The sequence below is a fragment of the Oncorhynchus gorbuscha genome, linkage group LG02 (genome assembly GCF_021184085.1).
Source record: "Oncorhynchus gorbuscha isolate QuinsamMale2020 ecotype Even-year linkage group LG02, OgorEven_v1.0, whole genome shotgun sequence".
Lineage (NCBI taxonomy): Eukaryota > Metazoa > Chordata > Actinopteri > Salmoniformes > Salmonidae > Oncorhynchus > Oncorhynchus gorbuscha.
Genome location: NC_060174.1, coordinates 63858803 through 63882691, shown reverse-complemented (window position 1 = coordinate 63882691; position 23889 = coordinate 63858803). Strand labels below are relative to the sequence as shown.

Genomic DNA, 23889 nt, shown 5'->3' with positions numbered 1-23889 from the left:
ACCACCCACATGGTGGTTGTCTTTCAGTTCTACAAAAACAAAATAGCATACAGTACAGTAAACACTACAGTCATACAACATAAACATGTTACAAAGTAGTATAGCTACCAATTTCAAACATACAGTAATACATGAAACATTGACTTTGTTTCCCCTTACGGTATGCATTGGAATCTACAGTCTTCACTGTGCTTTATGTTGTACTGCTGTCAAGTACTAGAGAGGTCCAATGTCTGATTTACAAACCTATTCTCATTTTGGTACTACCGGATGATGGATGCTACGGTGAAGCGGCTCAGATTGGGCTGTACTCTCTGCCCAGCCTCTCTCAAGGTCAAACCATGGTTCAGATTGGGCTGTACTCTCTGCCCAGCCTCTCTCAAGGTCAAACCATGGTTCAGATTGGGCTGTACTCTCTGCCCAGCCTCTCTCAAGGTCAAACCATGGTTCAGATTGGGCTGTACTCTCTGCCCAGCCTCTCTCAAGGTCAAACCATGGTTCAGATTGGGCTGTACTCTCTGCCTAGCCTCTCTCAAGGTCAAACCATGGTTCAGATTGGGTTGTACTCTCTGCCCAGCCTCTCTCAAGGTCAAACCATGGTTCAGATTGGGCTGTACTCTCTGCCCAGCCTCTCTCAAGGTCAAACCATGGTTGACCACATGGTCCACCACAGTTGCCCGAATTTCATCAGAGATCACTGTCTTTGTTCTAGGTCTTCCTCCACCCTCCACCTCTATATGCAAGGTTTGCTTCCATTGTTTTCCAAACACAGGAGTGGCCATTTTATCCATACCAAAGGTCTGACTGCAGAGTGAACATTTACACAATTAGTGTTTGCACATGTGAAGAGTGAAAGGGATACATTGAGTTTAGCTCGTTGAACAGTGTTGCTTTTCATTTGCACAAGAGATTTTAGTTGTGAAGATTGTGCCAAAGGTAGAGAATTGTGTGTTGTGTTTTGCCAAATGTTTGTTATAGAATTGCAATCTGATTGTAAAGCAAAACATGTGCCAGTAGTATTGCAGATTTGGTGTCTGGTTCTGCTAAATGAGATACAGGTGTGGGTCATTGTGCCTCATGGGCCAGTTTGAGTGTGTAAACAATTGGGGGAAGAAGAAAAAATATTAGTTAGGCCTATATTATAATGTTGTAAGTAATAGTTGTTAGTGTTTGTAGCATCAGTTAACTGTTTTCAAGCAGTCGGTTTGGAAGTTGTTTATAACAGGTTGTGGCTCTTGTTCCTGTAGTTTTGAATGTCCTATAGGGGGAACATACAGTGAAATGAAATTAACGCATGCACTGATTAGAGATCTGCGTAATGTAGTGATGTTTTAGACATAGCTATTGGGACGTGCTTTATCAGCGTGGGTCGATTAGGGTTGCGGTTACAGAACCTCCGTCACCCGGCCCCCTATTTCCCTCTCCACCGTTTCCCTCTCCCCCATTTAGCGCGTCTGCGACCACCCAAATCAACCAACCAGATTTGCGCAGTCCGCGGGTTTGGGGCTTCGACTGAGAATGGGGAGGAGCGTCAGAGGAATCAGTCAAGGTAGCAGCAGGCATCGTCTCTGTCCCATTGTCATGCTAATCCGAGGTAGAGGAGTGTTGTCCATCACTGGCGCTCAACAGTTTGAATGAGACAGCACACAAAGGTCAGTTGTCGTCTTCTGAACAAAGAAATCTCAGAAGTTATCAAAAGTTTGGAGAAACCTATCGGTTGCTGCAAGAGGCAGAGTAGATGCGCATCTGTTTCACCCAGCGCCGCGTTCTCTCTTATCTTTCAGGATAATAACCCTTCTTTTTCTTTTCTTTTTTTTTACCAGTCGTTCGGTTCATTTTTCTCCAACTCCGGTTTGTTTCATTGTTCAAATATAGGCATGGTTCCGTTGGGTTACTTGTTTCTATGAAAGAGTTGCCCGCAAAATAGGCTATATTCTTGTTTTATTTTTTTAGAATAAATGTATGGATGTTTTCCAGCTGAATTGCTCGGAAAATCAGATTGCGCTTTCCTTAAGTACTTTTCTTATGGTGGCATCGTTTCCCCGAAGTGGTTTGATAGCCTACTCCTTCGGATTTTTTGTATTTATTGGAGGCTAATAGGCTTACTTAATTAGAAGAACATGCCTATCATTTGATCACTTGTGTTTACCGTTTTCTGATATGATTGGGAGATGCATGCAGAGTTTAAAGAGAAGTCGAGCTGGCTGCGCATTGGACCGCTAATTTTGACACCTCTGCTGCGGAGTAACCATGTCATTATGTGGCTAATCAACTAGACAAAAAGGTGTGCTATTCTCAGAAGGGGCTAAGAATCTGCGAGAGGGTGATTCCATAAGCCTTGGGTGTTTGGTCATATGAGGTACAGTACCATAACACCATCCTCTGTAGTATACATATTTTAATAGAGGACTAAGTAGTTACACAAATGTTTTTTTCTTTTAGAAAAACGTGTTAGAGGTCTTATCAGTTAGTAATATACAGTGGTGTAAAGTACTTAAGTTTTTCAAAAACTTTCAAGTACTACTTAAGTATTTTTGGGGATATCTGTACTTTACTTTACTATTTATATTTTTGACAAGTTGTATTTTTACTTCACTACATTTCAAAAGAAAATAATGCACTTTTTACTCCATACATTTTACTTGACACCAAAAGTACTCGTTACATTGTGAATGCTTAGCGGGACAGGAAAATGGACCAATTCACACACTTATCAAGACAACACATTGTACATTGTCATCCCTTCTGCCTCTAATCTGGTGGACTCACTAAACACACATGCATCTTTTGTAAATGATGTCTGAGTGTTGGAGTGTGCCCATGGCTATCCTTATATTTAAAAACAAGACAATTAAGCCTTCTGCTTTGCTTAAAAGAAGGAATTTGAAATGGTATACTTTTACTTTTGATACTTAAGTATATTTAGAACTGAATACTTTTACTCAAGTAGTATTTTACTTTTACTTGAGTAACTTTCTATGATGGTATCTATATTTTTACTCAAGTATGACAATTGGGTACTTTTCCACAACTGGTAATATACAGCCCACTATATTATTACACAGAGTAACCCTAGTTGCAGTGTAAGGCTAGTCGTATAACACACGCACACACACACACACAAACATTGAGTAGAACCCACATGTGTAGGAGGCATCCTACGTGAAATGAGATTCCCTGAAGAAAGAAATCCTCTCCTGTCTGAAATCCTCTCCTGTCAGTTTTTGCTCTGCTCTGCCTTGCTGCCCTGTTGTCTGGTGTTTGTTTAAAGCTCCCTTCTCCTCGTATGAGGGAAAGATGTTTTAGGTGGCCAGATCAGGGCGAACTCATGATGATGGATTGTGAGTTGTAGCTGATTTGTATAAAAGGATCCACAACTTACTGAAGAACGTCCTCCAGCTAGCCAGCCATCAATCAGCCTGGCGGAGCAGGAAACCTTGGATTATCAGACCCAAAGACTTGTGTGTGCATACAACTGTGTGTGTTTGGGGGAGGGGGGTTGTACATCTCTGTCAGAGCCCCAGTCTCAGAGAGTAAATACAGCTGAAATCATCGTTTGTACCAGACCACTCCGTTCAATGACATTAGATAAAGGGGTCAACAGCATATTGATTCGGGGACAAAGAGCAGCCTTCTCAGCCATCCATTGTTTGCCCACAAAAGTGAGGTGAACTTTGTTTCCATCTCAGATCTCATTAATACTGGAGCCTGAATTCTTTCCCTGGGATCTGTTTTCCTAGCAAGGCTGTCTCGACTCACGTGATCAGAGAGGGAGATCTGACACACTGGTCTGGGCAGGAGGCTGTTGTAAATGCAGTATTCACACAGAGTTTATTTCTGGCTGAGTTTGATTGGTTTTCTCAGATGTTTTATTTTCCCGGGGGGTTGAGACCTCGCGTTGTTTGGATAAGAAAATCCAGCAGTTGTATTGAAAGAGGAGGGGGGTGGCGGCGCTCGCGGGGTGGGCTCTGTGTGGCTGTCCAAGTGGGTGTTTGAGTGAGAAAGACACAGGGAAGAACCAACCAGTAAAAAAGCACAGCCCCCTTTATCAACGCATCGTGCTGACATTATCAAAACAGCTTTTCCAGACTCTGAAGTCTGGAGGACTTTGAATTAGGCGTCAGCCAGACTACTGTCCTACTCTGTAAGGTTTTCTCATTTAGCTGCTCAGCTCCAGACTGTGTCGGAGAGCAGAGGGTATTTTGTAGTGTGCTCTATATACGGACTGGTCTGAGGTGTCGTGACAGTATCTTATACTGCTCTCTGCATTAAACAACGTGTTTTTATTTGGATGTTGATGTAATCAGCAGAAACTCAGTATAGCTCTGCTCCAAGAAGCATTCTCTTGTGTCCATTATGCTGTGTGTGTGTGTGTGTGTATATTCACGGGTAGAGGAGTTGATTTGAGTTTGACAATTATTTTAATGGGAAGCTCTGAGAAGGAGTCCATTTTTACATAACCATGTCGTCATTACTGTGTGTGTGCATGGCAGTGGTCAATATATTCTACAAAGTACTCTCCTGAATCTGTGTGTATTTGTGAGAGAGTGCAGTTCTGTGTTTGTTGTTTTCCCAGGGTACACTCTGTCTAGGTGAATCCTACTTCTTCCACCCAGAGGAGGCCAGTCGATTGAAGAGCATGCTGCCCCAAAAGAGTCCTGTCACCACAATGGTCTACGGCTCAGGTAGGTCTCTCTCTCTCTCTCGAAGACAACACACAACCATTTCTCCTTTCCTTTCCTTATGCTAGCCTCTTACACCCATTTCTCTACTTCCCCCATACCTACTGCAATTCTCCCCTGTTTATCCCCTTTGTCCCCTTGCATGAGGAACCTCCAGATGTGTCTGTGTGATTGATTGTGTGTTTATGGAAGTGGTTCTCAGTCCAGAATGTGCTTGTTCTGTCTTTCTGACGGTCTCTCTGACACTGTAGTTATACTCTTCAGCTCAATGATTATGTACACAGCCAAAGTACTTTGGTCAAACTGCCCATGTAAGGTATAAATAAATGGACGACCACCACATCCTCCGCTATGCAGTGTGAGTTTATCCGCTGAGAAAAACAAATGGCAGCATGTAAGCACAGATAAACAAAGTCTGAGGCCAGCCAGCCCAGTTGACCTTCGATCATGCAGGGCCCGGGTTCTGTGGGAGGAAGGGTTGTGCCGACAGAGGTGCTCAGGGTCCAGGCTGTCCCTCAGTGCCAGAAAGTATAACGTCTTTCTCTGCCAACATTTTTCAATTTTTAGAAGAAGTTTTCTTTAACCACAGACTCTGTTTGTGTTGGGCCCAGAACTGTCTGAGAGGAGTTCTGGTTTTTCCCTCCTTAGTCAGCACATTGCAGGGGCTGATCACTGTTTGGCTATTAGATCCCACTCAGTCAGATTGCCTCAATCTCGCTCAGCTCAGGTGTTAGGCTTGAAGTAGGGTGATTTATAAGGGTGCTCCAAGACCGGATCATATATCCACATTAACGAGAGTTCTATTCATCTGATGTTTCCGCAGACTGTGTGAAGACTGAACACAGCAATGGCGGCTCAGTGGGTGGCACTGTGATGAGAGGCTCCCGTTCGAAGGCGGAGCTGCAGGACTTGATGGAGACTCTGCAGCGCAGGAAGAGTGCTCTGGAGGCTAGCCTCAGGGCCAGCGCAGAATCTACCCGCACCTACCTTAGCCTGCCTCCTCCCAGCCCTGTGTCTCCCACAGCCCACGGGAGCGCCATGCGCCCCCTCTCCTCCAGGGGCCTCCCCTACATGACCAGCAGCAGCATGCCCCCCTCTCCTCGCCAGGGCGAGCGTCCTCTCAGCCCCAACCCGCCATACACACGCTCACGCCACCAATCACAGGACAGCCTGCTTCTCTCTAACTCCTCTGATGGTCGCCGCCCCCCTGTAGCCAGTTCTCTGCTGTCCATGTGGAATGGTTCCTCTTCCTATGGGGAGCCTGCCCCCCGTCCACCTCGGGGCCACAGCGGGGCGGCCAGCATGCCCTCCAGCCCTCGTCTTGGCCGCAGGCTATACGCCCAGGGCCGGAACGTGGACAATGCTATGGACCCTGCACCACGTCAGAGGAAGTACTCTACAGGGTCACTCAATGGCCTGGGCTCTACCCACAGTCGCTCTCTACCCCGCCTCCACCGGTCGGCTGACTCCCCGGCTTTGTCCCTGCCACCACGCCGATCCATGGGCTCCCACCGAGGGGAGAAGGTTTCTGTGTCCTTCTCCTCTAAGTCGAGGCGCAACCTGTTTTCTCTGGAGCGGCCGCCAGACGTGACTGTGCCAGCCACAGCCAGTGTACCGGGTACTCCCCGCCGGGCTAGCCTGGCCTCTCTGGGCTGTGAGCTGGAGGGAGGGGGCCTGCAGGGCTCCTCACCCTGCCTGGACCTGGGCCTGGGGGAGAGGAGGCTGTCCTTTGGGAAGGGAGGACTGGGGCCGGGATCGAGGAGGGGCAGCATCAGCTCTCTGAATGGGAAGGAGGAGCTGAGAGACTACCACATGCACCAGAGAGACGAGAGGCTCAGAGAACAGGAGGTGCAGAGACTGGTGAGAGAAACAATTATTTTACTCCTATTCATTATTATTCTGCCATGATAATATCCTGCTTTTATTATTCACTCTAGAGTTTAATCTAGAAGGTTCTGATTGTGTGGCTGAGACACCTGGTTTCATTCTGCCAGTTCATCTGGTCCCCAGTCTCTTCACTTGGGACTGTTATGAAAACATGAAAGTGTTTATGGGGCTTTGATTTCAGGTTCTGTCACTTGAGAAGACTAATTGGATTTTCTGACTAGTTCTCACCATGTTTCACAAGCTCGCTGTTTAATTGACTGAACACACACTCACTCCTGCTGTAAAGAGATGGAAGCCATTCAGACTGGTACGCCATAAAACCAGTTGGTCAGACTGGTTAAAACTCCTTTGAACGTTGCTTTCCTCTGAAAATCACTGGATACAATTTTGCACGTCCAGAATCCCTTTAAAAATGTGGTTTCTCTGGATTTATTGTGTTTTTATGAGCTGTTTTTATAGGTTGTTTGATCGTGCTTATGGGTGATCACATTGTGTTGACGAAAGACTGTAAATAGACGAAACCACCCATCTACGAAATAATTGGATCCCAGTATCACAATCTGAGTGGTATATTGGCTGTATACGTGACTGTGTTGGCCACTGGTTTCTCCCCGTCTGTGTGTAGGAGCGCCAGCGGCTGGAGACCATCCTAAGCCTGTGTACTGAGCTGGGCCGTGTGGAGCGGGACCAGAGAGGCTTGGCCGTCTCCGACCTGCAGAAGATCAACAAGGAGCTGGAGAAGTTGCAGGTGTCTGATGATGAGTCGGTGTTCTCCGACTCCCCTGGCAGCGTCAGCGGCACTGCCCCGGAGAACGGCTTTAGCACCAGAGCCGAGGGATACCAGTTGGCAGAGGAGCGGCAGGTCCGCGAGCGCCATCACAGCGGGCACAGGGATGCCAGGGCCCAGTCACCTGCTCTCAGCCTGCGCAGCAGTGCCCCCTCACCCTCCCCTCACCATAGAGCCAAGGTAAGGCCTGGTGGACATGCCTTACATTGTCCTGAGACTGGAGGTCTTTCCTTTCTAACCCTTTCAACACTCAAACACGCACTTCAATATAAACATGTGGGGCACACAATATAAAGTGTATAGACAAAGTGTGTGTGTGTGTGGGGTGGGGGGGTATAAAAAGAAACAAGGAATTCTGGGTATGGGAGTGATTTCAAAGCATCTGCAATGACACAGTAGTTCCTGACATAGCTGCATGTGTTCACCTATGACAGAGTGAATGTAAATACACGCGTACGTTTTTAGTTATTTTAAAGTACACTACATCACAAAAAGTACGTGGACTCCTGCTCGTCGAACATCTCATTCCAAAATAATGGGCATTAATATGGAGTTGGTCCCCTTTTGCTGCCAGAACAGCCTCCACTCTTCTGGGAAGATGTTGGAACATTGCTGGGGGTCTTGCTTCCATTCAGCCCTAATAGCATTAGTGAGGTCGGGCACTGACGTTGGGCGATTAGCCCTGGTTCGTAGTTGGCGTTCCAATTCATCCCAAAGGTGTTTGATGGGATTGAGGTCAAGGCTCTGTGCAGGCCAGTCAAGTACTTCCACACCGATCTCGACAAACCATTTACGCATGGACCTTGTTTGTACACTGGGGCATTGACACGCAAACTGTTGCAACAAAGTTAGATTTTTATTTATTGAACCTTTTTCACTAGGCAAGTCAGTAAAGAACAAATTCTTATTTACAATGACTGCTTGCCCCGGGCAAACTTTAACGACACTGGGCCAATTGTGCACCGCCCTATGGGACACCCAATAACAACCTGTTGTGATACAGCCTGGAATCAAACCAGGGTCTGTAGTGACGCCTCTAGCACGGAGATGCAGTGCCTTAGACGACTGTGCCTATCGGGAGCCCAGAATGTTGAAAGCACAGAATCATCTAGATTGTCATTGTATGCTATAGCGTTAAGATTTCCCTTCACTTGAACATAGGGGCTTGCACGAACCCTCAAAAACGGCCCCGGACCATTATTCCTCCTCCACCAAACATTAGTCAGCATTATGCATTAGGGCAGATAGCTTTTCCTGGCATCCGCCAAACTCAGATCCATCTGTCGGACTACCAGATGGTGAAGTGTGATTCATCACTCCAGAGAACGCGTTACCACTGCTCCCGAGTCCGAAGGCGAGCTTTACACCATGCTGCTTGTTTGCGGCTGCTCAGCCATGGAAACCCATTTAATGAGGCTCCCGACGAACAGTTATTGTGCTGACGCTGCTTCCAGAGGCAGTTTGGATCTCGGTAGTGAGTGTTGCTACGCGCTTCAGCACTCAGCAGTCCCGCTCTGTGAGGATTTGTGGCATACCACTTTGCGGCTGAGCCGTTGTTGGTCCTAGACATTTCCACTTTACAATAACAGCACTTACCGTTGAACGGGACAGCTCTAGCAGGGCAGGAATTTGACAAACTGACTTACTGGAGAGCTCAGTGACTTTCCAGCAAGGCTATTCTATTGCCAATGTTTGTCTATGGAGATCACATGGCTATGTGTTCGATTTTATACACCTGTCCGCAACGGGTGTGGCTGAAATAGCTGAATCCACTCATTTGAAGGGGTGTCCACATACTTATATATATATATATATATATGTGTACATTGAGTTCATTGTATGTATATACAGTGGGACAAAAAAGTATTTAGTCAGCCACCAACTGTGCAAGTTCTCCCACTTAAGATAAGAGGTCTGTAATTTTCATCATAGGTACACTTCAATTATAACAGACAAAATGAGAAAGAAAAAAACAGAAAATCACATTGTATAATTTCTAATGAATTTATTTGCAAATTATGGTGGAAAATAAGTATTTGGTCACCTACAAATAAGCAAGATTTCTGGTTCTCACAGACCTGTAACTTCTTCTTTAAGAGGCCCCTCTGTCCTCTACTCGTTACCTGTATTAATGGCACCTGTTTGAACTTGTTATCAGTATAAAAGACACCTGTATACAACCTCAAACAGTCACACTCCAAACTCCACTATGACCAAAACCAAAGAGCTTTCAAAGGACACCAGAAACAAAATTGTAGACCTGCAGTAGGCTGGGAAGACTGAATCTGCAATAGGTAAGCAGCTTGGTTTGAAGAAATCAACTGTGGGAGCAATTATTAGGAAATGGAAGACATACAAGATTATTGATAATCTCCCTCAATCTGGGGCTCCACGCAAGATCTCACCCCGTGGGGTCAAAATGATCACAAGAACGGTGAGCAAAAATCCCAGAACCACACGGGGGGACCTAGTGAATGACCTGCAGAGAGCTGGGACCAAAGTAACAAAGCCTACCATCAGTAACACACTACGCCGCCAGGGACTCAAATCCTGCATTGCCAGGCGTGTCCCTCTGCTTAAGACAGTACATGTCCAGGCCCGTCTGAAGTTTGCAAGAGAGCATTTGGAATGATCCAGAAGAAGATTGGGAGAATGTCATATGGTCAGATGAAACCAAAATATATTTTTTGGTAAAAACTCAACTCGTCGTGTTTGGAGGACAAATGCTGAGTTGCATCCAAAGAACACCATACCTACTGTGAAGCATGGGGGTGGAAACATCATGCTTTGGGGCTGTTTTTCTGCAAAGGGACCAGGATGACTGATCCGTGTAAAGGAAAGAATGAATGGGGCCATGTATCGTGAGATTTTGAGTGAAAACCTCCTTCCATCAGCAAGAGCATTGAAGATGAAACGTGGCTGGGTCTTTCAGCATGACAATGATCCCAAACACACCACCCGGGCAACGAAGGAGTGGCTTCGTAAGTAGCATTTCAAGGTTCTGGAGTGGCCTAGCCAGTCTCCAGATCTCAACCCCATAGAAAATCTTTGAAGGGAGTTGAAAGTCTGTGTTGCCCAGCAACAGCCCCGAAACATCACTGCTCTAAAGGAGATCTGCATGGAGGAATGGGCCAAAATACCAGCAACAGTGTGTGAAAACCTTGTGAAGATTTACAGAAAACGTTTGACCTCTGTCATTGCCAACAAATGGTATATAACAAAGTATTGAGAAACTTTTGTTGTTGACCAAATACCTTTTTCAACCATAATTTGCAAATAAATTCATTCAAAATCCTACAGTGTGATTTTCTGGATTTTTGTTTTCTCATTTTGTCTGTCATAGTTGAAGTATACCTATGATGAAAATTACAGGCCTCATCTTTTTAAGTGGTCATGTGTGCATACATTCTACGTATTGGTGGTCCCGGGGCTCGAACCCACTAATCTGGCGTTACAAGCGCCATGCTCTACCAACTGAGCTACAGAAGGACCAGTCAGCCACCAACTTGCACAATTGGTGGCTGACTAAATACTTTTTTCCCCCACTGTATGTATATTTTTAAAAACATTTGTAATTTTTTTTTTTACTCAAACCACCTGTGGGCCGAACCGGCCTGCAGGCTGTATGTTTGACACCCCAGCATTAGAGGGTATGTGAGCACACAAGGTAGTGGAAACTATGTAGCCCTGCGGGGGTTGAGGTATGCAGCAGTGTTACTGAAGATATAAGGAGTCCTCCTGAAATATTCTATACTTTCCCCGTAGGCCTGTATTTAAACAAAGTACACCTCAAGTGTTTCCTCCGTCTTTCACCAGGAGCTTATTCGGACTCTGCCCCTAACTCCAGTCCCAGTTTGAGTCCCAGTGCAACTATTAGTTATATTATCGCTGTAAAACTGTGGCATTTTTCCACTCTAGAGCAGTAACGACTTAATGCTGTGTTTGGTTTTAATGGATTTCTCTAGGGAATAGTTCAGTTACAGCCCTAAGTCAGTTACAGCCCTATCTGAAAGGAGGGGGAGCAGGAAATGACTTTAACCCCAGTGGAATAACTGTGTATGTGTGTGCGCGCACATATGGTGTGTGAAAAGTATTTGTCCAGATGTTTTCTTCATATCACAGTACTTCCAATACCCAGTACCTGCTTTGTAGCTGATATTAATATTTATACCATTTCAATAGAAAATCAAACTACCTTTTTTTAATTGGGGGAAAAAATATTTTGAGGGCCTACTTTATTCCCTGACTACCAGATTAGCATTATATTTCATTGCATGTAGAGAATACATTTCTGACTATTTGTTATGGCTGAGGCAGAGACCCATTAAAGACACAAGTTATTGAACCTCCCAATCCACTCTTCTTCCGACTCACATTCCTAAGCCCTGGCAGTGGAACAGTGGAACAGTTAGTCAAATACCGTCTCTGAAACAGCCCATAAATCGTAGGACTGCGGTCTGCCTGCCACATGAGGTTCAGACCGCTATAGACCAGCACTACTTTAGGCTCCTATGTGGAGTAGGAATCAGATATTATAGAGGCTGTGATGGGTCAGAAACAGCATGTGGCTGAATGTGTGTGGATTAGACCTGGGGCTGATGAGGAGTGGGTGTTTTGATTCTGTCTGGTGGCAGCAGGCCTCTCTGACTGGTTGAAGAGATGACTAAGGCTTGTACAGTAGAGACCTTCTGATGTAGCAGAGTATGAGTGACCCAGTCCCTGTTCTGCTGAAGGACTTGGGTTTCCTCTGCATTACAGACACGAGGTAGGGTGGATTAATGCTCCTGCCATCACTCACAGCATTCTGCAGCAGCTCCATCTCACCGACGTACTATGGCAACAAATGAGAAGGAATTACAGGATGTGAAGAAAACATAAAAACACATTTCTTTCCCCCATACCCCAGTGTACAACAGTGGATATCTTTAAACAAGAGGCATGACCCTGGCGTGGGCTTTCATAATAATTTAGACATGATATCATCACAGTGTTGACGGTAACACACATTGTGAGTAGATGCAGTAGTTTGTGGACTAATGCTGGTTCCCGTAATATCACCAGCAGCAGGCTGCGGAGGATGTGCATCTGAAACAGGAAGTGAGCCGTATTGAGGAGGAGAGGATCCAGGTGCTGAACAACGTAGAGGAGGTGGAGCAGAAGATCAAAGACCTGGACAACCAGATGGAGGAGTCCATCAGAGAGGTATGCAGCGCACGCCATGGGATTGTGAACGGAGCTGCACGCATGCTGGGTGTTTTGATGTTTGTGTCAGTGGGAGTTAATGTTGATGTGTGTGTGTGTTTATGAGTTGGAATTCTTTGTGGAGTTAGGAAATGAATGTTTACAGTTGTGGCTGGGTAATGATACTAGTGGGGGTTAGCGCTGGTATCTGGCTTTTGGGAGTGAATGATCTAGAGTTATGGATCATTGTAATTTAAAGCTGCGTCGGTCAGTGGGATAATGTTACCTGTGTGTGGTGTGTGCAGATGGAGGTGGAGCAGGCTCTGCTGGAGGGTGAGCAGGTCTCTGAGATGGCCCTGCTACAGAGGGAGAAGGAGGTACTGGACCAACTCAATGAGAAGATTGGCAGCACTGACAAGACTGCCCTCGCAGAGAAGTCCCAGGTAAGTGCAGCAGATGTTGTCCAGCCCCGAGTTGGATGCCATTGCTCTCAGACACAGGGAACGTGAGGGGGAGAGACGGACAGAGAGACAGTGTATGTGGGAGTCTGGATGTCAGTGGTACGACTCTTGACTAGGATGAATCTACAGCCCACAGGTCTGAATACAGTAGAGCAGTCCAACCCACAGGTCTGAATACAGTAGAGCAGTCCTTCCTCTTTTTTTCTCCATCCCTCCACTTTGTTTCCTCTCTCCCTTCACTAACACTCTCTTTCCTCTCTGTTGTCCTGTGTATGCGTGCGCACTTGCGAATATGTTTTAGTGTGTGTGTGTATGAATATGTGCGTGCCTTTGTGTCTGTGCGTATGTGCCTATGCATTTGTGGGTGTGTGTGTCCATGACTATGCAGGAGAAAGCCTTGCTCGATGCTGAGAGGGTAAAAGTAGAGAGGCTGTCAGAGCTTGTCTCTGAGCAGAAGACCCAGCTGGACAACTGTCCCGAGGCGCTCAAGGAGCAGCTTCAGCAGCAGCTCTCCAGGGTCAGTAAGACACAGCAACAAACTCCTACCTGGTCCCTCATCCTCCTCAGTTATTATGACTGCCTTTCTCCCTTTTAACATGTTGCTTTCTGCTTCCCTCGCTCCTCCTCCTCGTAATTCACCCTCCTCTTCCATGTGTTTGCTTTTGCGTTCTATTTCTGTGGCGCACCTAGAATCCTCCTCTTTGGCCATCCGCTCTCTTTTCTAGATGCCCTCGTATCCCACCCTGTCTCATTCGGACAGCTCCTTTTCTAGTTCTTGGTTTCACTTGGTCTCTCCCCTATGATTCAGAACGAGATAGCTAAGTAAGGAAAGTGCAGTGACTTGAATGATGTGCTCGGAGAGTAGACATATGTTGTTATCCAGCTAATGCATTTAACTGGCACTGCAGGATACACGGAGTTCATGACTGTGGTCTAGTTGTCTGTAAAATGGAAATGTACACTGCTCAAAAAAAATAAAGGGAACACTAACATAACACATCCTAGCTCTGAATGAATGAAATATTCTTATTAAATACTTTTTTTCTTTACATAGTTGAATGTGCTGACAACAAAACCACACAAATTATCAATGGAAATCAAATTTATCAACCCATGGAGGTCTGGATTTGGAGTCCCACTCAAAATTAAAGTGGAAAACCACACTACAGGCTGATCCAACTTTGATGTAATTTCCTTAAAACAAGTCAAAATGAGGCTCAGTAGTGTGTGTGGCCTCCATGTGCCTGTATGACCTCCCTACAACGCCTGGGCATGCTCCTGATGAGGTGGCGGATGGTCTCCTGAGGGATCTCCTCCCAGACCTGGACTAAAGCATCCGCCAACTCCTGGACAGTTGATGGATGGAGCGAGACACGATGTCCCAGATGTGCTCAATTGGATTCAGGTCTGGGGAAAGGGCGGGCCAGTCCATAGCATCAATGCCTTCCTCTTGCAGGAACTGCTGACACACTCCAGCCACATGAGGTCTAGCATTGACCGTTTGAGCAGACACGTGCACATTTGTGGCCTGCTGGAGGCCATTTTGCAGGGCTCTGGCAGTGCTCCTCCTGCTCCTCCTTGCACAAAGGCGGAGGTAGCGGTCCTGCTGCTGGGTTGTTGCCCTCCTACGGCCTCCTCCACGTCTACTGATGTACTGGCCTTTACTGGCCTGTCTCCTGGTAGCGCCTCCATGCTCTGGACACTATGCTGACAGACACAGCTTACCTTCTTGCCACAGCTCGCATTGATGTACCATCCTGGATGAGCTGCACTACCTGAGCCACTTGTGTGGGTTGTAGACTCTTTCTCATGCTACCACTAGAGTGAAAGCACCGCCAGCATTCAAAAGTGACCAAAACATCAGCCAGGAAGCATAGGAACTGAGAAGTGGTCTGGTCACCACCTGCAGAACCACTCCTTTATTGGGGGTGTCTTGCTAATTGCCTATAATTTCCACCTGTTGTCTATTCCATTTGCACAACAGCATGTGAAATTGATTGTCAATCATTGTTGCTTCCTAAGTGGACAGTTTGATTTCACAGAAGTGTGATTGACTTAGAGTTACATTGTGGTGTTTAAGTGTTCCCTTTATTTTTTTGAGCAGTGTATTTGTATGTCTGTGTTTAAATCCTCCACACACTGACCCACTTAAAGCCAGTGCATTCTCTATCTTATATTGTGTGTGTGTGTGTGTGTGTGTGTGTGTGTGTGTGTGTGTGTGTGTGTGTGTGTGTGTGTGTGTGTGTGTGTGTGTGTGTGTGTGTGTGTGTGTGTGTGTGTGTGTGTGTGTGTGTGTGTGTGTGTGTGTGTGTGTGTGTGTGTGTGTGTGTGCGCTGTCTGTTAGGATGTGGAGGTACTGGAGGCTGAGAGGAAGTGGTTTGAAGACCTGGAGTTCCAGCAGCTGGAGAGAGAGAGTCGTCAGGACGAGGAGAAGGAGGGTCGGAACCATCATTTACTCCGAGAGGTAGCAGATTACCAGCGTAGTACTGTCACACGCAAGGAGAGACTCCTGACCCTGAAGAAGCAGTCCACACAGATAACCCAGCAGTCTCAGCGAGAGAAGGACAGTTTTCTGAAAGAGAAGAACAACCTGCTCCTCATGCTTCAGAGGGTGAGAAGGTTTTTGGTTACTGGTTTTGTTTTGTATCGGACTGACTGCAGCTGTTTCACTGACAGTCTGTGTGTCTCTAGGAGAGGGAGAACCTGGCCTCGCTGGAGAGGAAATATGCTGAAGTGACTGGAGGGCAGGCCTTCCCTAACAACCCTGTTGCCATGAAAGAGGTATATTGTACAATTCATTCACTACTCAAAGTGCATACCTTATGTCTGACCAGCAGAGGGCAGCTGTGTCTGTACTAGGAGCCCTCCAGTGCATGACTGGATTTCCTAACGACAGAGGAAGTTGCCTTATAAAACCACCACTTTCAATGAATGTAAAGCTTTTATCATTTCCATGTTTCTGTTCTGGTCTACAGCACTTCCGCTCTCTGGAGGAGAGGAGGCGGGGCAGTAAGGAGAACTCCCACCTCAGTGACAATCTCCGTAAGAGGAGCCAGCAGCCCCTCAGTCACTACAGCAGCTCCACACTGGGCCGCAGCCTGTCCTCTAAGGTGAGCATGGGGAACCAACCTCCCTATTGCACGTCATAGAAATATTGATAATGCCATTGAATGCCAGAGTCCCCTCATCTGATTACTGGAGCTTTGGGTTAGAGAGACACTTACCAGGTCATGATCTCTCGCTCTCTCTCTCTCTCTCTCTCTCTCTCTCTCTCTCTGTTGTCCGTCTGTCTACTCTGCAGTCCCACGTGCCCCTGTCCCAGAGCTCCAGCTGTGGTAGTGCCATTCCCCGGGGCCTCTCTGTCTCTCCCCGAGATCTGGAATCTCAACGCCTGCTCAAGGGTGAGACAAAACATTGTTTTGTGAACACGATATCTGTGTCTACTCCAAAGTTGAAACTTAATTTGAGGTTTTCTTAGTAAGTAAATAATTCCTCTAATGAAGTACTGTCTAGAAGGAAACTGTTAGTTGAAGGAAAGGAAACTTGTTTTCATCTCTCAAAGCCATCTCTCTGTCTCTCTCTGCCCTTTTCTCTCATCATCCTTGGATTCCCCGCCTCGCTCCCTAACCCTAACCTCTACTGCCTGTTTCTCTCCACGTGCTAGCTACATGCTGCAGGGTTAGACATTTGTAGCTTTCCCTGTCTTGCGTGACCTGGTCCACATTACAGGTCAGTCTGTTAGTTAACACGGATGGCTACATCCTTTCCTCCAGTTTCCATCTGAATCAGTCTGAGCAGTAAACACATGTTCAGGATCCTCTGCTCTGATAATGTTTCCAGCAGGAAGGAACAAGAGACTTTGGAAACAGTTCCGAGAGGGTAGAAATACCACGCCCATTTCAGTGTTATGAGGGAATATACTATTTGTGTACCAGCAATGCCCTTGGACCAACTGCAATCAAGTTCTGACAGTTAACCAGCAAAAAAACTTTTTACGTCTTCCATCTAATCTGATAAAAGGCTTTAGAAAGTGTGTGTCTGTCCGTGTGTCCGTCTGTCTCTCAGCAGGCCACAGCCACCTGTACGCGAGTGAGGACCGACAGAGACTGGTTGACCTGTGTAGCAGGACCGTCTCAGAGTCCAACGTCTTCCTGGACTCCTTCCACTACGCAGACAACGGCCATGCCTTCGACACGCTCAGCGTGGACAGCTCTGACAGCATGGAGACCAGCATCTCTGCCTGCTCCCCAGACAACATCTCCAGGTGAGAGCGAGAGAGCGAACTGTTCACATAGGACCGTGGTTCGCGCAGGACCATCAATGTGACATTAGTTGAAAATGGCATTTATTTATTTATTTTTGTTCTAGAGGAGAGCTGGGTGACATGGCCGTAAGAGACATTTTATGAATTCGAGAGATGTGACTCGGCATCATTCCATATGTATGGTTATTTCCTAATTCTGTGGGGGGGGGTTGCTGAGGCGGGTGCAGTGAATTGGCCCAATCATCTGTGCTCTCAGTGAATTGGCCCAATCACCTGTTAGAGCATTGTGGGAACCCAAAACATCAGTACTGTGTCACTGGGATAGTGCCAGGATGCTGAATCTAATGTGAGTAAAGGGCTTTCTCAGGTTGTCTGTTGTAGAGAGGAGGCCGTGTTTGTTCAAACCTAAAGTACTGTGTTGCATCCTTTTTGGGCGAAAAATTGTGTTTGCGACTTGTGTGGTATTGTTTAATGGCAGTTCTTGTCGGAAGGGAATGAGTTAGATGAAATCAGTTCAACTCTCTGACAAAAGTTGATTATGCTCATTGGGTTACGCTTGACAACAGACACGTGGTTCTGCAGAGTGTTTGGGATCTTCCATTTGATGTCACGCTCTTCCAAGCGAAACTACGCGACTCATTCTAACTCTTCAGGATATCTTGTTACACTGGTAAATCTATGTTTATCTCTTTCGCTGCAGATGTTGTTTGGGTGTATCGTGATAGTCCTGTACAATCTGTATGTTATACGTTTTTTATCGGTGTGGAGGCTGAACAACGTGACTTCACCCAGACGTTGTCCAGCTGTCTCACAGCCAGTTTAACAGGCAGAAGTGTGCTTTCTGCATGTTACTAATCCTGTACACTACACCACAGCTCTGAGAGTTACCACTGGTTTCGTGTGTGAATGTGGTCTTGGTCAGCCCATACATTATTTACAGGACAGAAAGACGAGAGAGAATGTAGTGTCTATACTTTGTACTTGATGGGATTTTATGACTGATGCAGAGGTGCAGTATTAACTTTATAGTAAAGGCCCTAGCCTGGAATTTCACTCACACTTAAACAGTTCCAGGATGGACAGTGCTTTCCTGGTGAGAGTGTGTCCTCTTCCTTGATGTGCATTTCTGGTTCTCTTTTTCCCCCCCCACAGTGCCAGCACATGCAACGTAGCGAAGATTGAAGAGATGGAACGTTTGTTACGAGAGGCCCAGGCTGATAAGAATCGTCTCCTTGAGCACAGGGTAATGAAGCCTTCATAAGCAACCGTGTGTGTGTGTGTGTGTGTGTGTGTGTGTGTGTGTGTGTGTGTGTGTGTGTGTGTGTGTGTGTGTGTGTGTGTGTGTGTGTGTGTGTGTGTGTGTGTGTGTGTGCTGTAACTATCGTTGTGTGTAGGAGCGTGAGATGGAGGTGCGCAGGCAGGCCCTGGAGGAGGAGCGGCGGAGGAGGGAGGACCTGGAGAAGAGACTGCAGGAGGAGACCAGCAGGAGGCAGAAGATGATCGAGAGGGAGGTGAAGCTACGCGAGAAACAGCGGGCACAGGTGGGAGATATAGAATCAGATGGGCCAAGAATATCAATAACTTCAGATGCATGGTAATATAAGGCGAGGCACCATAGGCTGCAATGCCATTTTTCAATCTACTTATCAATTTAGAGATTTTTTTTTGTATTTTGGTCCCTTAAAGATGCATTCCGGGATCTTAAGCACAACAAATTTGTAGCATATTGCATGAATTGGATTCGTAGCATATCACACAAATTGCGAAATTCATATCATACAAATTGCAAAATTCGTAACATGAAACATGAAAATCGTTGAATTTGAATCATACTCAACTGAACATAAATCCATAATTTCGAAGCTCACTACATTAAATCATACATAATTTAAAAGGCCATTTCATAGAGAATGTTACAGACAGGAATATAAGTCACCTTACTTTGAAGAGATCATGGTTGGGTCTAAATAGGCGATTGGTAGGCATCTGCATTCACCAAACTGTGGGGGAACCCCTAGAAGTACTTTGCATAGCCCTTTCAAATGTGTTATTTAAAGAACCACTTTTAATGGATCCTCCAAGAACCTTTTTGAAGAACCTTTTGGGGTAAAAATGTTTAACCACCTCATTTATTATTAATAATATGCATAACAATAACACCCTATTTTAGTAATGTGTTTTATTATGATTTTAGTGGCAAAGCAGAACCAAAAAAAATCACTGAGGTAAACTCCAAGCAGAACCCCAAGTCCAATGGGTATATCCTCTGGCGTGTTCTCCGTATCCACAGCCAGAATGGTTTTGTATGGCAATCGAACACGTTTCCTGTTATATTCATCAGAGGTGTAGGGAGGGTGAAGTCTGTGAATCCCAAACATAGTAATTATACAGATGATTAACAAAAGGTGCACACAACAGTATTCATACCATGGTTTTTGTGGTGAATGTGAATGAACAAAAACTGTTTTTGATCATGGTTTTCATACACATACCTTGTCCATAATGTAGAGGCCTATAGGATATTCATTGACGAAGAATGGAAGGAGGATGGTAAATGTGATCTGCAATACATACCAATTTACATACCTGTTGTATGCCTCCTTGTCTGTATACCTGCAGACAGAGAAAAGTTCAGTCATCTGCACCCAATACAGCTTACAGCTAGCCTTCAACATATTCGTATAGCCTACTCCAACCTCTTTATTGATTGATGTATCCATTGAATTGCGTCCATTTTCTGTTTTTAGAAATATTTGCACAAATATGAAAAGACAGCTGGTATCATCGTAAAACAATATAAATTGAGATCATACAAGGGACAAGTCTTACCTTAAATTGAAGAGATCTTTACATTGTTCAGGTAAGTGTCTCCACCTGCTGTCCTTTCAAATTCAAATCTAAACGTTTCAGTTGGGCAGTTAGGTTCCTGCAAGAACCCCCCCTTGTGGGGTTCAACAAGGGATCCCCATGTTTTGTTTGTGTAGTTATTGGTTTTGTCTACATTCAACTGGTAAGAGATCATTGTGATATGAATGGGGGGAGTATTACCCTGTTAGGTTGTGGTGCCTGGCCTTAAAATAGAGACGATTCAAGACGACTTGAAATAAAAATGTCTAGCAGATCTTCAACTTGATTGCAGCTTTTAACCGTTGGCTCAACACAGACTAGACACCTGTGACCCTTGTCCCCAGGCCCGGCCGATGACACGCTACCTCCCTCAGAGGAAGGATGACTTTGACCTCCATGGTCACATCGAGGCAGCTGGACACAACCCAGACAACTGCTACCACCTGGCCATCACTGATAAAACCTGCAGAGGGTTCCTGGTCAAGATGGGTGGCAAGATCAAGACCTGGAAGAAACGCTGGTTTGTCTTCGACCGGAACCGCAGGACCCTGGTCTACTACGCAGGTGATTTAGAACTTCTATTCTCTCTCTTTCTCCCTCTTCTCTGTCTGTTGCTGCTGTGATTGGTGGATCAATCAGAGCGCTGAAGGAAAAGCAGCGCCGCTATCGTCAGGCTATGCTGCTCTGCTCTGGAAATCTAGGAAGTGCTTTGATTTAATGTCATGCTTTTTTTTCACCGCCCATAAACATAGTCATTCCAACGCTATGTGCTCTGTTCCAGACAAACACGAGGCCAAGATGAAAGGGGTCATCTACTTCCAAGCCATAGAAGAGGTTTACTATGATCATTTAAAGAATGCACACAAGGTAAGGTACAAATTATTTACATGTATCTAGTATCCTTGTTTTCAAGGTAAGAAGCACCATTTTTTTTAAACTAGACTTGACATTGTTTTATTTCTCCCTCTCTTGCACCCTCACAGAGCCCGAACCCATCGCTGACGTTCAGCGTGAAGACCCATGACAGGGTGTACTACATGGTGTCTCCCTCCCCTGAGGCCATGCGCATCTGGATGGACGTCATCGTCACCGGGGCTGAAGGATACATGCATTTCATGGTCTGACAAATCAACAGGAAATATCCTCTCCTCCAGTTCCATCGCTGCCTCAAAGACAAAGCAATGTGACTGGTCAGGATTGAGAATCTGTGACCTGAGCACAATACCCTCCTGTTTTTTTACTTTACAGCCACTTTCAATTCAGTCTCACTTCAGTGAGCCCACCTCTCTCCTCCTCTGGGACTGATGTGATGGTAATCTGATACTTCAGTTTGGCAATGAATTACTTCCTCTGGAGGATTAGGTGTCCAGTGTTGCTTGTTCATTTGGAAAGGACAATCTAGGAAGATTCGAATACTTATCGTTTTGTGTGTGAGAAGCCTTTTGGCACAATCACATGGTTTACCCTCATGATATTTTGAGACCGTTAATGACCCTGAGTCGCTGTCTAGGGTGTTTTATGCAGTCGGATATGCTAACAGTGTACTAGAGGTTACTGTCTTGTCCTTTCCATCATCCAAGTTGAGCCGGCTGTTGATTGGTCAACCAAAGCTCTCCATCTGTTTTCCTTCCAGCTGGACAGTCCCCCCCCCCCCCCCCCATGTGCCAAACCTTCCGGGGGACTGTCTAGCATCTGCACAGACTGAGAGGACAATAGCACCCTCCATTGGAAAACCCAAGGTGATGCACATAACTGATATGAGTCTTTTGTACCTTACTGTTGAGCAGGAACGTGGGGTCGACAGGGGAAATCCTAAAACGCCGGAGACTTGGAAAGTACCTCTCTCATCACTATGTACCAAAGACATACTTATTTGTATGTAAATCATGTAAATGGAACCTAAAGGCTCTGCAAATGAATACTTTCAGGGTGTGGGAGGCGTTGACGATCTGTGTGCATGTATATACATTTAGTGTGTGCCACACAGCTAAATAAGTTGGCAAAAACATTCCAGGGCACTTAAAATACTAGTTCAAAATAAATGTCTTAATCGAACATTGTATATTGTGCCTTTTTATGTAAGTCCATCTTATGACAGGTTGTGTAATATCAGGCTATCAGTGGGCTGGGTGCAGCTCCCTACCCAATGAATGGGCTCATTAATTTTGGGAAAGCTTTGGAAGGCCTTGCATTGCTCCTATTGTAAAGCACCATGTGATGTTGGATGTCATTGATGTCCTTAGCGTTGGCCTGTTTTTAGTTATTACACAGTCGCTGTAAGACCTGTGTAGCGCTATAATAGTTATTGCTTTTAAAATGACTTTTTTTTTGGGGGGGGGGGTCACAAGTAATGGAACATGTATTTATATTGGTTTAATTGTATCTGCTCTTCTTTTTTGTTTGTTGACAAATGTATAAATATATGTTCAACCAAAGAGCAAAGCAATCTCCAGTGTTCTGGAATGATTTATATTGAAGTCAAAATGGAAAAGAAAAATGTGATTCTACTTATTTGACCCAGTTATCTTAGCTGATGTATTTTGAATTACTGTGATCAAACATGTATTATTCTTTTTAAGACCCAATGACACTGAAATGGCTCCCTCGGTCACGGTGAGCTCATAGGTAGCAAGTAGTTGCATGGTCAATGAGGTTACTGGGAGAGTGCAGACGAGACCGAAGGGTGTTGAGGTGACGGTTGATTAGCTCATAGGGAATTTTTCACCGTTGTTCTGAAGGGGACTGACTAGTTCCTTGTGACCAGTTGACATGTCAAGCAGGAACCATCATGCTCGGCCTGTGTGACTACACAGTATGGGCACACTTCCAAGTATTTTCCATATGTGTACCAAGGAAACGATCACTTTTATGCATTTAAAATATATATACATTTGATATTTTTATATGAACAGTGGTAATTCAGATGTTATTTTTAATCCTGCATGTTTTTTTTTTATACAAATGTAAGAATAAATCATATGTTTACTAATTTGTTTCATGTTACTATTTCTATTCCGGTATATTTTATACTTCAATCCGAAATATATATTGTAACCGGGTAAATATTCCACATGTAAGGGCCATATTAATGTTTTGTTGTGTAATGTAGATTATACAGTGTAGCCGGTTAGTTATTCTGGTGATAATATCAAACGCCACAGTCACAGGTGTACCATTGCTTTTACACTAGTTAACTATGCTGTTCAACTCATGCGAACGGGTGACCTAATTTGCACACTCCTACATGGCCAAGAATATCCATCTGGTGCACACTAATTAACCAATTTCTCTCTGCTTCACCACATACAGATAATACATAAGGAATTAGGGAATGATTGGCTGCTATTTGTAATTATTAGTTTTTTTGGGGGGGGGGTTGGGGTGTGTAGTCTGCAGAATGTACCCAGACAGAGACAACACCCATCAGACAAGACTCACTCAGTTTTTCTTCACTGCACAAACTGGATATCCTTTTTTTTTTAAACAGGCATATTTTGATGTGGTTAATTAAAATGTGCAGGTACAGTTATGCAATTCATGAGTGAATTTGAGCTAACTGACACATTTGAAATGATAAACTAGGTGGACTGAGCCCTGAATGCTGTTTGGCTGAAAGCTGTGGAATATCAGACCTTACTCCACAGGTATGACAAAACATGTATTTTTACTGCTCTTATTGCATTGGTAACCATGTTTATAGTAGCAATAAGGCACCTTGGGTGTTTGGTATATTGCCAATATACCACGGCTAAAGGCTGTATACAGACAGGATGCGTTGTG

General features: G+C 45.2%; 1 protein-coding gene across 9 annotated transcripts; it reads left to right on the top strand.

Annotated features, from left to right (window-relative positions):
- Positions 1 to 1525: 1525 nt before the first annotated feature.
- Positions 1526 to 23098, top strand: LOC124006857 (pleckstrin homology-like domain family B member 2). 9 transcript variants are annotated; one of them, XM_046317064.1, is made up of 17 exons: positions 1526 to 1652; positions 4577 to 4685; positions 5506 to 6542; positions 7195 to 7536; positions 12421 to 12558; positions 12843 to 12980; positions 13387 to 13515; positions 15343 to 15609; positions 15690 to 15779; positions 15974 to 16108; positions 16300 to 16399; positions 17064 to 17262; positions 18415 to 18505; positions 18657 to 18803; positions 20454 to 20673; positions 20891 to 20976; positions 21093 to 23098. In XM_046317064.1, the coding sequence occupies exons 1-17, from the start codon at positions 1635 to 1637 to the stop codon at positions 21231 to 21233; spliced, it is 3387 nt and encodes a 1128-aa protein (XP_046173020.1). In that variant the 5' UTR covers positions 1526 to 1634; the 3' UTR covers positions 21234 to 23098. The 9 variants fall into 9 exon arrangements, with proteins under 9 accessions (XP_046173020.1, XP_046173013.1, XP_046173008.1 ...); XM_046317057.1 differs by having other exon boundaries at positions 12418 to 12558; positions 17067 to 17262; XM_046317052.1 differs by having other exon boundaries at positions 12418 to 12558.
- The last annotated feature ends 791 nt before the right edge of the window (positions 23099 to 23889 follow it).

Excerpts from the sequence above, each read along its gene's own strand:
- LOC124006857 (XM_046317052.1), top strand. Across the intron at positions 15,780-15,973 it reads ACCCTGTTGCCATGAAAGAG|CACTTCCGCTCTCTGGAGGA; the intron begins GTATATTGTACA and ends TCTGGTCTACAG. Across the intron at positions 20,674-20,890 it reads GACCCTGGTCTACTACGCAG|ACAAACACGAGGCCAAGATG; the intron begins GTGATTTAGAAC and ends GCTCTGTTCCAG.